The sequence below is a fragment of the Marmota monax genome, unplaced genomic scaffold (genome assembly GCF_021218885.2).
Source record: "Marmota monax isolate L192 unplaced genomic scaffold, Marmota_monax_Labrador192_F-V1.1 WCK01_AAM20220418_F8-fsc00236, whole genome shotgun sequence".
NCBI lineage: Eukaryota > Metazoa > Chordata > Mammalia > Rodentia > Sciuridae > Marmota > Marmota monax.
The window spans coordinates 1075315-1092427 of NW_026693806.1; the positions used below are offsets into that span (position 1 = coordinate 1075315).

General features: G+C 41.4%; 1 protein-coding gene and 1 long non-coding RNA gene across 4 annotated transcripts in view; both read left to right on the forward strand.

Annotated features, from left to right (window-relative positions):
• The first annotated feature begins 1135 nt into the window (after positions 1-1135).
• Positions 1136-6720, forward strand: LOC131424856 (uncharacterized). The gene is made up of 2 exons (XR_009228434.1): positions 1136-1681; positions 5855-6720. It is a non-coding gene; the product is annotated as an uncharacterized LOC131424856 (long non-coding RNA).
• A 1556-nt stretch (positions 6721-8276) lies between these two features.
• Positions 8277-17113, forward strand: part of Rnf145 (ring finger protein 145) — a 39552-nt gene continuing 30715 nt past the window's right edge. The window contains exons 1-2 of one of the 3 annotated variants that reach the window (XM_046462187.2): positions 8277-8590; positions 14890-15106. In XM_046462187.2, coding sequence (XP_046318143.1) covers positions 14923-15106 — 184 coding nt within the window. In that variant the 5' untranslated portion in view covers positions 8277-8590; positions 14890-14922. Of the gene's footprint in view, positions 8591-9782; positions 9934-10898; positions 10918-14889; positions 15107-17113 lie in introns of those variants that run through there. The other 2 variants (XM_046462186.2, XM_046462188.2) reach the window with 2 other exon arrangements.

The window sequence follows — 17113 nt, forward strand, 5'->3', positions numbered from 1 at the left end:
GTGCATACAGAGCTGGCCACCAATAACCTGCAGATTTGAAAAAAAAAAAAAAAAGAGAGAGAGAGAGAGAGAGAGAGAGAGAGAGAGACTATTTGTATTGATTATCAGTAATAGTTGGTTTCTGTAAGTATTTCAGGAACTAGTCCTTTGGACTGGCTGGAATTGTGGCAAATTCACACTGTGTTAAACTTTGGGTTGTCTTCCTTTTTCTTTTTTTTTTTTTTTCCTTTTTTTGGTACTGGGGATTGAATTCAGGGGCACTTTCCCACTGAGCCACATCCCCAGTTTTTTTTTTTTTTTTTTTTTTTTTTTTGAGAGAGGGTCTTCCTTAGTTGTTTAAAGCCTAATTTGCTGAGGCTGGTCTTGAACTTGTGATCCATCCTGCCTCAGCTTCCCAATTGCTGGGATTACAGTCATGTGCCACCATACCAGGCCTGACTTTCGACTTAATGTTGGACGCATTTATGGAGTCAGACACTAAGCTTGTGTGCCATGAGGTCACATGTCACATGCATTTATGAAGAAAGGAAGATAACCTTGAAAATCCTGAATGCATAAACTTGGTTTTTAAAATCAGACCTTTTAAAATCACTGCCATTTCCCAGTCTTAACACTTCTTTCCTTCTAGAAACCTGGGCTAGTTCCTTTTATGACCAAGCTGTGGCATTTGGGCAGTTCCTTAAGTTTGTTTTAAGTATTTGCAGTAAGTTTAGCTCCTGTGTTTTCCTGACTGGGGTGGGTTTGGGTGTCTCCAGGAAGTATTTCTACCTCTCCCTTGCTCTCTTCTGTTTGAGTGGCCCACTCTCCACACCCCTGCCCCCCTTCTTCTTTCCTTGTCTTTTCTTTTTCAGTTTGATTTGGTTAATTGCTTCTGCACTGTGGTGCTTTCCCAAAACTGGATTAGCAGCAACATAATAGCAGTAACCCTTTAATTACCAGAGTAATTTTCTTTACACATTGTTTTGAACTTCAGCATTTATAGATAGCTGCTGTAAAATTCAAAGGTAAAATGATAGGTGACTGTTTCCTGCTTTTACAAGGACCTACAGAGAGTGTTGTAGGGCTTTAAAAAAGCGGTGAGAACTGAGACAGGCCTTGCCTCCATTTAAACTGTTGGGTGCAGAGCAGGCTGAACAGATGTTGGCTGCAAGATAGCCCATGCACTCAAACCCCCCTCTATCTGGTCCTTTATCACCTGTTTGCCTCAAGTCTGAACATTCAACCCTGCTCAAGGCTGAACACTTAACCCCCCCTTGGGCCAACAAGGCAGCTTGCAGACCCAGAGGCCCCATTAGATTTGGGCTATAAAAACTCCCTCCTGCCAGGCCCCCCTCTCTCTTGCTCTCTCTCTCTTTCTCTCTCTCTCTCTCTCTCTCTCTCTCTCTCTCTCTCTCTCTCTTGCTCCCTCTCTCTTGCTATCTCTCTTGCTTTCTCTCTCTCCTGCATGCGCTTCCCCCCCCCTTCTTTCTTTTCTCTTTGTTGCACTGCTGCAATAAAGATCTTTTGGTTGCTTGAGTGTTGTGGTCACTTTCCTTTCATTGGTACCGAAACCCGGGAGAGGGTTAAAACCCACTTTTGGGTCCCTCTTCCTTTGGAAGTGCCACTCACCGGATGGCCTGAACCCAGGCCTGAACCCATTTTCTCGACTGCCAGAACTCCATCCACCACCAGCCTTCGATTGGTGAGTTTTCCCTTCCTGGAGTCCTAAACCCAAAGGTGGTGTCAGGAGGATTTGACCATTGATTGTCTGGCAAACCTCTTTGCCCACCTGCGGGGAGGAAAACACCCCACCACAGCCTTTAAGGCTACGGTGGCCCTCAGGGACTCCTTCCTAGGGCAGAATAGACTCCTGGGTTCAAAATTATTCCCTTCCCGTCCCAGCTGTTAGTTACCAGCATAGGCTTTGTAGGTCTCCCTCGAAGGACTGTGTAACCTCTGGCGACACATAACAGAGAACTGAACATCACACCCAACCCAGACCTTCACCATCTTGGTGGCTCTCCTAAAGTCCTAGTCCTCAGACGCTTACCCTCCCCTTCCTCTCTCTTCCCCTGTCTCTCTCTTTCCCCTCTTTCCGGCCCTGGGAGTATCCGGCCTCTCCAGGAGGGGGTCCCGAAAAGCCTTGGCCAAGGTCTCCCACGGCCCTGGCTCCGTCCAGGACGAGAGCTTCGACTGTCAGGATTCCGTGACGACCAATCTCTGCAGCTCGAACCTGCCACTAAGGCACTCCTGATTTTTGGCTCTAGCAGGGACGCCCCTTTTGCCAATAAATCAGTTTCCTCCTTCTCTCTTATACTATGGTTGCATCCTCTTCCTTCTCCTCTAAACTGTTTGCGTCCCCTTCCCTCCTCCTTATACTACTTTGCGACTTGGGTAATGTGTCCTCTCTACCGGTCGACTCTCCCCTACAATGCCTCTTGGATAACCTCAAAACCCTCTCCTTGACACCAGACATCAAACCCCCCAAATTGATCAAATATAGCACCCGGGCCTGGCCTACTTATCCCTTAGACAACCAAAGCAGATGGCCCTCCTTTTGGGTCCCTGGATCCCTCCATTCTAAGGGATCTCTACAATTACTGTGAGCATTTGAAAAAATGGGTAAAAAGCTGCTATATCAAAGCTTTCTTCTTGCTTGTGCTCTCTGCACCTCTTGCAGACCTCTGCAAATTCTTCTAGCTTGCAAACCAACACCCACAACCACTGACCCCCAATCTTCTCCTCCTCCGGACTCATCCACTACTTTTGACCCTACTGATGAATTTCCACCCTATGGCCCGGCTCAAATAGTCCTCATCCTCAACCTTCTGCCCCAGCCCCTCCACTGTCTCCCCCACCTGAACAACCTGACTTCTCCTCTCCACTCACTAGATCAAAAACTAAACAACCGCCTTTCCTCAAACCATTGCCTCTTTCCTGAGGTAGCAGGTACTGAAGGAATCCCTTCACCCACTCACTCCTCTCTTCTTCTGTCAGCGCCCACACCAGGTGCCACCAGGTCCTCTTACCAACTAACCCAAAGCTCAAACAAGCTGAGGAGAGCCCTTGGACCCCTATCAGAGATCTGGTGAAAGTGGCCTTTAAAGTTGCTTTGTCATCACTGAAAACAGGTTACTAAGAATCGTCCCTTACAGCCTTTTTGGGATATTCACTCCCATCCTCCCCTCTGCTCTACCTGTTCTACTGGTCAAGTTTTCCTTGCTAGGGAAAATCCTATTCTTTTACATCACTCCTTCCTCATTCTCAGATCCACCGAGCTGCTCTCAGCCCCGCCTTCCCATCTTGCCCTCCTTACCCAGGCCCACAGAAAAGGTTTAACTGACCTTCTCCAGAAATCTTCACCATGGCTGATTTTAGGACTTTCAGCAAAAGAATCTCTACAAAAAGTTCAATGTAGATAAACTTCCTATTTTCCCGTTGCCCTGTTTTATTTGGTCACTGGCTGGAAAAATCAGCACTCGAAAAGCTGGACACCCCCTTACTAGTTTTTCACAAAATATGTAAAACAAGGCCTCTGGCCTTGAGCTGGGGCTTCACAGAGAAGGCTACATGTCTAAGATAAGGAGGTTACCAACTGGGCTCCATGATAACAGCTGGAGGGGATGGGGAGGGTGGGGGGAAGAGGAGAGAAAGGGAAGAAAAAGCTCTCCCCCTCCCAAGTGTCCTTGAAGGGTTAACTTGCCCAGAACAGAGGAAACAAAACAAAACAAAACTGCTTTTTGTGAACTTCTGCAGACTGCGAACTTCTGAGCCCCTTCCCTTACATGTTGGGTACAAAATTCTGAAACAACCTAAACTTGGGGTTCAGGGGATTAATTGATTACAACAGAAGCAGTGCCCTCTGAATCCGGTTGCAACCAAATAAAACTGTTTCCCTATCTTCAGTACTATCTTAGGTGCCTTGCCTTGTCCGTCCCTACAACAGTATAATTCTATATACTTAAACATTGTTCATGTTTTCATGAAATGGTCAACAGATGTGATTAATTGTGTGCTGCAAATAACAAAATATCTCTTATTAAAATGGAATAATTTGCCTAAATTATGAAATTTACAAGGATTATTTAAAAATGTAAAAAAAGAAAGAGTTAACAAATAGGAAAGAGAAATTAGAAGGTTCTAGATATGGATTTAATAGAAGGAAAATGTGTTTCTGGATAAGAGAGTCTATTATGTAAATAAGAGGGTTTAAGTAAGTGCTAAAGAAGGTCTATATATACAACTATGGTTAAACAACAACTGTTATTTTGCAATATTGTAATATGTTATTTCTTTAAAAGCTAAACTTGATTAATATAAAAACATCAATAATAATTGTGGTACTATTACTCTTCTTTGTATATTAAATGTGTTCATATTTTCCAGGTATATGTCATTAAGATAGAAGCTTTAAAAAAAAAAAAAACTATATCAAGTTGGTGTTCTCCAAAAGGTTGCATGGTTATTTTAGGCTTATAAAAATAACATATCGGAGATTTATTTATATCATTTAATGTTTTATAACTGGACCTGTTATCAATAAGATTAATATAAAGTTCTATACACTGGGTACAATTTAAATGTAATATACTGTATTACCTAGTATTCATGTGACATCAAGCAACAATATATGTAAATTTTATAAAATAATATTTTTTTAAAAAAAGATCAGCTTCAATACTAGAACACTTTACCTAAGATTTATAAATCTTAGCCTTACCTGGGATAAGGCTGTGCTTCCCATCTTACTACATGTCAGAATGACTCCAAAGTAGGCCAGACTTCAGCTAAAGCCCAATACTCTTAATTTAGGGTGAAACTGACTTTGCTGGATGTTTATGATCAAGACTTAAAGTTAAATTAAAATGGCCAAGAAAACCAATATTTGGCTCTGGCCCTCTGAGTCAGTCTGAATCCAGGGAACAGGGAACTTCTCTAAAGAGCTTTGCAACTCTGGGCCATATAACCTCCTGATCAGGGAGATTAATGAGACCACTGGAGAATGAAAAGCCAATCAGTGCATTTGCTGTGAATAGGAGGGTCATTGGAGACAGGAGACATCCCTGATGCTTCCAAGGGAAGCCACATGGTCAAGCAAGACCTGGACCCATCCTAGCGCAAATGGCACTAGCAGAACTATGAAGCTGCTCTCAGGTTCCCCCATGAGCGACCCCTATGGGAACTCGGCTGACTCTTAACAATAGATAGAAACAAAGTCAATTTTGACCAACTTGATCTTAAACACCTACCAAAAACAGTTAAGCCAAAACACAGTCATTCCTGGGAGTAATAAAGGACAAGAACAGCTAGAAAAGAGGAGACAGCAACTAAGCCAACAGGCTCCATGGGGAATGCTCAGTTAAGTATGGCCTTGGCTCCTCCCCCTCACAGGACCCCTATTAGTCCTCTCTATGTTTCTCCTAATAGAACCATGTCTATTAAATTGCCTACAGAAGTTCATGCAAGATCAGATACACAAATTCACCAACAAGCTGGTCAATCAACTACTTCTTTAAGACTACCAGCCCTGATGCCCAAGATGGACACCTACGACTCATGACCAACTCCTCTGGCTCCAGAGACACTGTGCCCATCTAAAACCCTCTCTAACCCCTTTTTCCAATTTTCACAACCCCTCTTTCACTTCCTAGGAATGAGAACTACTCTCCAGCACGTCCACTCTGCTTATTCTGTCTGCTCTACAGTATCCCCACAAGGAAGCATCAAACCTAAACTCCCCCTGGTACCACCATGTCTCCCACCTTAAAAAGGCACTTGTACCAAATGTCCAGTCTTGGACTTCAACCATGCCCACCAAACTCAAAATTTCTTGCCAACCCTCTTCTTCTTTTACTAATCATTATTCTCTCTCAAGTTTTTATCTCAAACCACAGATGCTGCTTCTACATCCAAGCAACATGACACCAGGATGACACCACCCACTCTCAGTTTATGGGTCAAGGCGATTGCCCTTCCACTGGCTGCAATCAGGCTGTCACCCTTAACATTACTGGATTCAACCAAGCCACCTCCAATACTTCCTAGAGTCCCTGCTACAGGACCAGTGGCTGATACCAAGAATCTCCTCCATCCAGGACTGGTTTGATGCCATCGAGGACTTGTGGCTTCAAGGAATTTTTATGGACTTTACCCCTACCACAGTAGTTGTCTGTAGCCACTGAGTGTTATTTCTGGCTGCCCTGGTGTTCCCAGACCTGTCCCCTGAACATTCCTCCACTTCCCCTTCTAGGTCTAACACCACCCACCATTAAGCAGGAAGTAGCCAGAGGACTTTATGCCGTCCCCCATGTCACTTAGAAAAACAAAAAGGGAGGAATGTTGGGTGCAGAGCAGGCTGAACTGTGTTGTCTGCAGGGCAGGCTGAACAGATGTTGGCTGCAAGATAGCCCACGCACTCAAACCCCCCTCTATCTGGTCCTTTATCACCTGATTGCCTCAAGTCTGAACATTCAACCCTGCTCAAGGCTGAACACTTAACCCCCCCTTGGGCCAACAAGGCAGCTTGCAGACCCAGAGGCCCCATTAGATTTGGGCTATAAAAACTCCCTCCTGCCAGGCCCCCCTCTCTCTTGCTCTCTCTCTCTCTTGCTCCCTCTCTCTTGCTATCTCTCTTGCTTTCTCTGTCTCTCTCCTGCGTGTGCTTCCTCTCTCTCTCTCTCTCTCTCCTTCTTTCTTTTCTCTTTGTTGCACTGCTGCAATAAAGATCTTTTGGTTGCTTGAGTGTTGTGGTCACTTTCCTTTCATAAACAAATTACAAATCCAATGACAATACTAAAGTAATATTTTCAAGATTCTTCAATCTAACTAAGAATGATAAATAAATCAAATGATGATTTAGTGTTATATACATTTTGATTTCTTTGTAATCTGTTTCTGACCTTCTGTCTTCTTGAACTGCAATAGTAAAATTGTTAAAACAGAGGGAATGAAGGTGAAGGCCTTGCTATCTTGGGAAGTTTTCTATTTCAATTGTTAGTCATGTGGCCTCTGTAATTTCTTACTAGGCTATATAAAGGCTCATAAAACTGCCTCTTTGTGATATGACAGGCTTAATGATTATCCTAAAGTGGTCTAAGGCACCTGGATAAAAAGGTGGTCATAAAGAGTGATGAACACAGTTCTCAGAAATATTTAAAACTTGATTTCTAAGAGCTGTCCAGCTGGTAGAAGGCAAGTTACTCTGAATCTGGTTGATTCCTATAGGATCACATTTTTTATTTATGTAGAGCTTGCTTATACAACTTTGGCAAGACATAGGATGTTCAGAATTGAGGGGAGGTGCCATTTATAGTGCAGAGGACAGGTCACACTAGTTTCTACTGGAAACCTGCTCTCCAAGGACTATCCAAAAAATAGCAACAACAGTGGAGGGATTGTGGAAGATCCTGGTTAGGCTAGGCAATAGATCTAGAAGTCTTGCTAAAGCCCAGCAACTAGTGACATCCTTGATGTGTTCAGAAACACAACAAGCTTCAGGCTAGCATTGTGGGCAAGGTTCAGGCCCTAATAGCATTGACATTTATGGTAGGAATGCTCATTATTGTTTGAGCAGAACAAATGGATTTCCTCTATGTTGAGGAGAGTATGTGTACACCAATCAGTTTTTAGACTTGTACCAACAGACAAGACAAACCCACAAACATGATTTCATACTATAGTGAAATTATTTGAACCCAACACAGAAATCAGAACGTTCAAACGAAAGATACTCAGTGAACAATTGCAACTCATTTATTCAGCTCCATCATTCAAGCTCTTTTATTTCACAGAGGTTTATTGAGTGCCCATTCGGTAGTGGGCCCTGCTAAGTTATCACGGACGGACGTGGTTCCGAGGGCGTCGATAGTCTAGTCTTATGAGAGAGGGAGTCTTAAAAAAAAAAAAAATTCTTGCATGCATCATTGTTACTGAGATTGCACCGGGAATGGACTAGCCCTTCACATTCTCTCCCACGTGGTACCGGCAGGTGAGCGTGGGTGTGAGCGCGTGCGGCTCTTGGTGTTTGGGCAGTGTGCGAGAGCACGTGTGTCAGAATGGCGCGTGTCACAGTGCGCGTACTGGTGTCGCCGTGGTACGCGTCTCCATAGCCGCCCCAGCCGGCTGTGTAGGTCGGGAGAAGCTTGTGTCTCCCGCCCGGGTACCGCAGCCGGCACGGGAACCACCCAGCGCGCGATTGTGAGTGAGCGTGGGCGCGCGGGGGGCGGGGCGCGCCGCGCTGGCGGTGCCGCGCGCAGGCGCAGAGCGCGGGAGCCGGGCCAGCCACCGCAGAGTGCCGGGGGCGGGAGGAGCGAGCGCAGGAGGCCATGGCTGCCGCTGCCGCCGCCGGCTGCTAAGGGGCTCGGCCGGTGAGCGCCTGCCGCTACGGACGATGGTGACCGCACGGGCCGGGCCGCTGCCGCCGCCGCTGCCTCCGCCTCCCAAGACGCCGCAACCAAGGCCCGGCGCCGAAGAGCCGCCGCTGTGAGCCGCGCCGTCCCGGCCCCCTCCGCCACCGCCTGGAGAGGACAGGAGGGCAGGCAAGAGAGCCGGGGAGTTGCGGAGACCGTCAGCCAGCAGCGCCGTCCCGCTGGGAGGAAGGCTGCAACCAGAGGTGACCGCGCCGCCCAGCCCCATCGCATCCCGGCGCCCCCGCCCGCTTCCCTGGTCTCCCCTCCCCTCCCCCATCCGGTCTCCCGCTCCTTCCTCTTCTCCCCCTTCGCTCCTTCCCGGCTCACCTCCCTCCTCCTCTTCCCGGCCTCTGCGGGGTCCACCTCTCCTCTAAAACCCGCGCCCCCTGCCTCTCATCCTTCAACCCCTCCCGCGGTCCCAGGGCCCCTACCGGCCCCTTCCGACTCTGCTTCCCTCCCGGAGCCCAGCGCGGGGGCCCCCTCCTCCTTCTCCGAGGCCGCGGCCGCAGCCTCCCCACCCTCGCATCTCTTCGCCTCTCCAGCGCCTGGAGATGCCCCTCACATTCCTGAGATGCCCTCACTCTGGGTTCTCTCCGTTAGCCTCTCCAGCGGTCCATTTCAAGGCCTTTTCCAACTCCCTTCCTGAACTACCCGTTCCCAGCTCCTTTTCTCCGGATTCTGTTTCCAACTTTACCTCTCAGCATCTTTGTCCACTTTGCCTCCAGGCTTCCCTCCCTCTCTACTTCGCCTTTGCCCTTCATGCGTGTACCCAGCCCCAGACTGCATGCGTCCAGGCAGCGTAAGAATTAGGGGTGCAGACAGGCCTGCCAAGAGTGGGGACCCGTCGCTTTGCATCCCGTCTGTTAGTACCCCCCCCCCTTTTTTTTTTAACAGTAAGAGTGCTGCTGCTCATCCCTTTCTTTTTGTACCCGCGGTTTCCTCTCGTGCTGGCTGTTCCTCGGGCCTCCCTCTCCAGTTCTGCTTTGCACACCTAAGAACCCTGAGATTTAAGCCCTCCCTTGTGGCATGACTCCCCAGTCTGTACGGAAATTATGAACTTCGCCCGCATCTTAGTCGCAGGCCTTTTGTTGTGTGGCGCGGCAGAGCCTGCACCCTTGGCTAGACAGGAGGGGAGCTCCCGGGCCTCTTTCCTGGCAGAGTTTTTGCTGAACGTAATCCCCTAGCCCCGGGGCGGCCGCAGCCGCATTGTTGCTGCTGCTGCTGCTGCTGCTGCGCTGCCTGCTTGCCGCGAGCTGGCTTGGGGTTACTATAGTTCAAGCGCTTCTGAGATCAGCAGGCGTGGGGGGAGGAGGTGCGGGGAGAGGAAGGGGCCATCGCAATGAGAAAGCATCAAAGATTAATGGATGGCTTTGCATCAGAGTCTGCAGTAAACAGGAAACTAGTCTGAAAGGAAAGGAGAGGACTGTGTGTCTTTTTTATTTTTTAAAATACGGAGTGTGCAGTTCTGTTGAATCTTGAATCGTGCCCAAAAGGATGAGCTGTCGGTGCTGCAGTCGTGACCCAAGCTGAGCGCCCGATGGCAGAGGTAGCACTTTTTATTTTCTGTCTGATCCTTAAATTAAAAAATGGCCCTTGTATTTCAGGGCGGACTCTTTGACGTATTGGGAGATGATAAGAAATCACAGAATTGCTAGTAGTTTATATGGAATTCAGGTATATACAAAGTTAGCTAGCAACGAGTGGGAGTGGGGAGGACCAGCTATATTTAAAACATGTGCCAATGCTTATGTAAGAAGTGCGTTCTCTTTCTTGATATCTCAGTTCTGGGCTGAGTTTAGGCTTTATCTTTACTCTTACATTTTCAGGTCTTATCATCCTAACAGATGGACAGTCAGAAAAATCTGTTTCTTAAGATCAGTTTGGGGGCCTGGGTTGTGGCTCAATGGTAGAGCGCTTGCCTAGCATGTGTGAGGCAATGGGTTCCATCCCTGGCACCACATTAAGAAAATAATAATAATAAAATAAAATACAGGTATTGTCTATCTACAACTAAAAAAAAATATTTAAAAAAAAGATCAGTTTGGTTGATGGTAGAATTTTCTTTTTTTAACAGGTTGGGACAAAGCAAGGAGATTAATGATAAATGACTTTTTTTTTTCCTTTTGGTGTGGGAAAAGGGTGTAGAAACTTCCAGTCTAATTTGCCTATATTATCAATTATCTAATTATCTAAATTGTTAGTAGCCTTACATTGAATCTTGTGTCGTTCTTATTTCTGCTTTGTCTTTTTAAAAGGCAGTTTAGGAGATGCGAGATACTGTTAATTTTTTTGGTAAGATCATATTTTCCATTTCTGTTTTTTATTTAACATGGATTTTCAGTGGAGATCAACTGTGATTTTAAAACTCTACCTTTTTTAAATTGTTTAGGATGGTTTGTTTGATTTCTTCATATTCAGAAACCAAAATGTGATACTCAGGAAATTATAGAAAGAGGGCCCTTGTGTTTCCTAACCCACGAATCTGAATGGTAAACTGGACATTATACTTATACAAGACATTACTGTGTTTGTAAGTACCCATTGCTGTTACCAAGTCTGGGAAAGTAATCTCTTGAAATTGTTAAGGTCTTGTCTGTTTGGGCAGCATTTATTGAACCTTTCCTGTGGTTTCTGGAAAGAAATGTTTTTGTTGTTATTTGTTTTGAGCTGTTTTACTGTGTAAAGCATATTTAAGTAACATTTAGTTTATATTACTTGCAGAGACATCATGTTGGAGTATTATTTTCCTAGTTCAAGGAGAAAATTTTAAGATCTTGTGGGGATGGTAAAGCAGTATAGAAAGTTTATAATTTGGTTTTGGCTGTATCAAACCTTTAAAATTGCTGTAAGCTCTGCTGTTTGTTTTCTAGGGTTATTTGGTATTGTTTTGGTTTTAAGAGAATTTTTGAATTCCCTCCAACTTTAGAAAATGCTCATTAGTCCTGTTTGACACTAAATTTGGTAAAAAAAAACTAAATAAATTAGATTTGAATCAAACACTATAGAGGTATAATCTCTTCAGGAAACAAGATTCCATTTTTACTTCATGTTAATATAATAGTGATTTGGCAGGAATGAATGAATTTAAGTCTCAGGAAACAAGATAACTATTTCAGAGTTTTGTGTGGTTATCAGTTTGTTGTGTGGTACTAGACTGTGGTGTGCAGTGTTTGTGATGGTCATCGCCTGTCATGTGTACTTGTACTTAGGTTCAAAATGATGAGGTTTGGAAATGTGTTTTTTTTTTTTCTAAAATATTTGCATTTTCTTACTAAAATACCACTCAGAAATAAACGAAACATTTAGTAAGTAATAAATTCATTATTAAATGAGCATTCTTATTGCTATACAAGGTCTTTTTGTGTATGTGTGAGATTGAACCTCTGGGGTACTCTACCACTAGGCCAACCCCTTCCCTCCCATCCTGCACCCCAAGTCCTTTTTGTTTTTGAGAGGGACTTGCTAAGTTGCCAAGGCTACTCTTGTAGTGTTCCTGCCTCAGCCTTCTAAATTTTGGGGAGTACAGATGTGTGTCACTGCACCCATCTCCAAGGTCCTTAAAGATTTGAGTCTTGTGTAGACTGGGCCATTATGGCATTTGGGGATCTGTCCTCCTGGATATTTTTGTACTGACAGCTTTAGAGATCCAGGGTTTTGTTTTATTTTCTCTTTTTGTTATATTTGTGAGGTAGGAGTTTGGGTAGAAATTAGGAGGGAACATGTACTATTCTGCTAATGGCCTTCTTTCATAAAGATGATCCCCTGTGAGGATTAGGGAGATGCTGTCATCCCCTGCTTGCTTAGCTCCAGATTTCTAAAACAGGACTGATTATTTGTTTAGTTTTTTTTTTTTTTCTTGACCCCTTTCAGAGCTACTGTAAATGGTGAAAGCAAGTATATTTTAAAATTATAAAACAAGAGGGCTCTAAATCAGATGAGATAAATATGTACTGCAAGTTATTAACTCAGTAACAGATTCCCCTTTTTTTGCAAAAATAAAAATAGAGGTTTACATTGGATTCTAGAATATGGAAAAACACATTTCCATTATAGTGTAAAGCCTGTCAGTGATGTTATTTTCTCAATACATGGTGATTTTTCACAAGGCTGGTTGGTTGTGAGAAAAATCTATTATTCATATACTTTGAAATAAATTCCCAAGAGGGCATTGTGTTATCAGTTTGACCACCAAAATAAATAGTTGTTTACTGTATATTTTCTGAAGTCATCCAAATGGCTTAAGTGCATTATACTTCACCACCAATTTCTTTTTTTAATCCTACTCCCATGATAAAACAAAGATAATCTAGAAAACCTAGCAAACCAACAAATAAACAAAAAAATAAAAATAAAAATCACCCCAGATCCACTTTTGAAGGGACATTACAAAGAATATTTTAATATATTTTCCCTAGGATTTTTTATTTTTATTTTTAATGCAGTGGTCCCTCAGTATTTTCAGAGGATTGGCTTTAGGACCATCCTCAAATACCAGAATCTGTGGAAGCTTAAATCTGTCTTCCTTTTTTTTTGCAGTACTTGGGATTGAACGTTGGGCACTTTACCATTGAGCTATGTAGCCTTTCTTATTTTTTCATTTTCACTAAGTTGCCAAGGCTGGCCTCCAATTTGCAGTCCTCCTGCCTTAACCTCCCAAGTGTCTGTGATTATACTCCTGGCCTAAAATTCTTATATAAATTACATGCAACCTATGTACCTCTTCCTGTATACTTTAAATCATCTGTAGATTACTTTTAGCACCTAATACAACGTAAGTGCTATGTAAGTAGTTGCTGTATTGTACCATTTAGGGAATAATGACAAGAAGGAGTCTGTGTGTGTTCAATACAGGTATAATTTTTTTCCCCAGTAGTTTTGAGTTAAAGTTAGGTGAATCCATGGATGTAGAATATGGACATGGAGGGTCAACTTTAAGATTGAGCTTTCAGAAATGTAGTTTAGGTTTCTAAATGATATAGTGTGCAGTAAATGTTAGTTAGAGATTTAATTTTTCATTGTTTTATATCCTCCTTGGGACACAGTTGTTTGGTTTTGATTCTCACATTATTCTTTCTTGTGTAGGAAAAAATTTTAAAGTAAGCAAAAATTACTGTATTTATCCATAAAAATGTTACTTACAAATTATTGGTACTATATACCTATATAAAACACTTGGGTTATGGGAATGATTGATATATGAACTTTAAAAAACTAAGTTCAGATGCTTTTGAGTTTCAACAACATCTGAGCTAGGAAGTTATGAAAATTGGAGGGTAAGATGGAAATACTGACAAATATTTCACCATAGCATAGCAATCTGTCACTATAATTTTCTTCAGAAATAAATGTTTTCATTTATCCTGTAATGTCTGAAATTACTGCCAAAGCTAGAAATGTGTTTAGCTTTCTCAGCAGAATTCTTAAAAGGATATTGTCAGAGCCAACAATCCTGAAATTATCTTTACTTTTTAAATTGTCCTTTACCCACTTTTATTTGTTCTCTTATAATTTTTGGATTAATTTGTAGTTCTACTACATGAAATAGGATTTTACTGAATTGTCCTTTTAAGATCCTAATAACTGCTTTTCATTTTCTCCCCACCCTTTTGCTTTTTTCCTTCTTTCCGTTCTCTGAATACCTATCAACCTCTAAGCAGAGAGACCTTGCAGACCCAGTGCCTAGCTTCTTCTATGTGCCTGCATGTCTGTGTATCGAGGGAAGAATTTGATAAGCATTCTTTTCCCATCTTTGAAAAGAGATTATGGGAATCTTGGACTAAAATTTTCCTTTAATGATTTAAGGAAACATTATTGCAAATAATGTTTCTTTTACCTGTATCTTCATATTGAATTTGCTGGAGTTTAAATTTAGTACTTCAGTTTTGATTTTAAGTAAGTAAAGAAAAGGATAGACTGTAAGATGAATAGCTTAGGCAAGCTTTCTCATTTAGCAAATATTCAAGAGTTTCCCTCTTTTTAAAAAAAAAATTAAATAATTGCATAGGAGTGATTCCCCCCCCCCCCCAAATTCATTGGACAAAAGTTAGAGTATCCTTACAGGGAGTTTTGTTACTAAGTGCCTATATTTGAAGTTAGTGACTTTTTTAAAAATATGTTTTGAGGTCTGAACATTTAATCAGAATTTTAAGTTTGGGCATATCTCAAAATATCACTGTGAAAACACAATACAAATTTATTTCATGCATACCTAGGCATGGAGATACGACTAAGGAGGTGGGGGTGGGCTTTTTGTTTTTTGTTTTTGTGGTGGTATGGGGGATTGAACCCAGGGGTACTTTGCTATAAAACTACATGCCTCGTCTCATTTATTTATTTATTTTTATTTTGAGTCAGGAGTCTCCCAGATAACTGGGATTACAGGCATGTGCCACGGTGCCTGGCTTAGTTTTTGTATAGTATGTGACAGTCCTTAATATTCATAAGAACATGTCTTAAAATTATTTGTGGCAACTTATTTTTATATATGTCTTCTTTATTTTAGTTCTGCTCCAAGAAAAAACAAAAACAAAAAACCATGGCTGCAAAGGAGAAACTGGAGGCAGTGTTGAATGTAGCCCTGAGGGTACCCAGCATCATGCTGTTGGATGTCCTCTACAGATGGGATGTCAGCTCCTTTTTCCAGCAGATCCAAAGAAGTAGCCTCAATAACAACCCTCTTTTCCAGTATAAGTATTTGGCTCTTAATATGCATTATGTAGGTAAGTATCTGCATCACATTTTCTGTGACCTCATTGTAAACAGTCTGATGTATGTCTTTCTGCGGTTTTGAATTTAAGTAAAATGAGGTTCAGTTACATAAAGATGACTGTGATATAGTCATTAAAGAATGTTTATGAATCTTGTTTATAGTTCTTGTCTTACCATTGCATATGAATTACTAGGACTAGAAGAAAGCAAGCAATGTTGGATTTATTTTATTAGATAAAACCAAAGGCAGAAGAAAAGATTTTAGGTTTTAGTATGATTAAATGTAAAGAATGAAAAAATACTTTTTCAGGCATTTGGTCCCTTCAAATTTGTCCTTATTTTCGCATTTGGTAGTAATTCAGAAAGTTGTTTAAAATGCAGTATTTCTTATTGTTCCTTGAGACAAATGAAACATTGCATTTAAAGAAAGAGCATTAATTTCAATTAAACGAAACATAGGAAGTTGTGCTATGATACGATGTGAGGCTAGCCTGGGCAGCATAGCCAGAGCCTGTATCAAAAAGACAAAGCAAAACAAACAAACAAAAACTTTCTGGAGTTATAATTTATATGCTTTGAGGTTAGTGGTAAGGACAATGATGAGAGATTAAAGGAATTAAAGTAAAGAAACACAGGCATGAAAGTTAAATTGATCTAGAATAAGTCAGTACCCTTAGGTTTTAGTCAATTTTTAGTTTACATGTAATGAGCATTACATTCTTATTAACATTTCTGTTACATAACTCTGTATGTTTTGAATGTTATAGCAGTTTGATGTTAATATTTTTATAATTGGAATTACTCATCATGCTACTGCAAGTATACCATTAATCTGTAGAGGATTTTTTGAGATGAACCTTAGCCCTGAAAATCCCTTACAGACGGTACCAGCTAAGCTATTGTAGGAAGAAATATGGTGTTAGTAGAAAAGAGGTTACACTAGAAGTAGAACATTAGGGTCAGTAAACTCATCCCTTGCAGGTGCACTACCTTGGAAGAGTCTGAGAAATGAGAAGGTTCTTTTACTATAATTCTGAGCCCCTTATTAAAGGCTTTTATGTTAGCCAATTTATGGAAAGTAATTCCAGTCAGTAGTAGGAGAACAATTGGATACTTAGATATTTAGCTTACTCAGCAAAGTAATTCACACTTTAGTTTTAAAAATGTGCTTATCGTATATGATTTCTGAAAAGATTGAAATATTTATTATAAAAATATCTAAGAACCAGATACACTAATTTTAGAAATTAAATGGGTTGAATGGTAGAGTTGAAATTCATACTTTAGCTTATAACTTTGGGAACTCAACTGAACCTTATTAAAAGACACTTATTACATGTCATGGTAGAGTAAACCCAATCTCTCATCATTACTTTTACCACTAACCTCAGATATGAACAGATATTTTCAGCTTGAACAATTTTTTGGAGTAACCTTTGTCAAAGTATTATCTAATATTTATAAAATGCTTTTGTTAAAGTTCTTAATTTTTAAAATAGTAATGTATTTGTTTTCAAAAACCAAAACATAAGAAAGTATTTCTTTCCTATCTCTGTTCCTCATCCACTAAGTTCTCAGTATGAGCCCCAACAAGTAGCTATTATTATTTCTTTGTGTATAACTCGAGATATTTTTATGTGTATATAAGTAAATATAAATATGTATTTTCCATTTTTTGTAACAGATGTTACCTCTATACCTTGATTTTGTTTATGTATTTTGGAGCCAAAACTACTGCTTTTAAATAATCATGAAATAAAGTTTTGTGCTGTTTTTGTTTTTGTTTGTTGATACTTTCCATTTTGGCAAATCTGAAGATTCTGAGTGAATGTTTTTTTTCTTTAAGTTTTAGAATTTAATCAATTAGAAAAGCCTTCCTCCTCCTTCAGTTAATAAAGAATTCTCTTATATTTTATCTTATTATTTTTATTGTTTTACTTTTTATGTTTAAATCTCTTGTCCACTTGAAATTTATCTGCGTATACCATTGTTTTATAGATATTTTAATTTTTATAAAT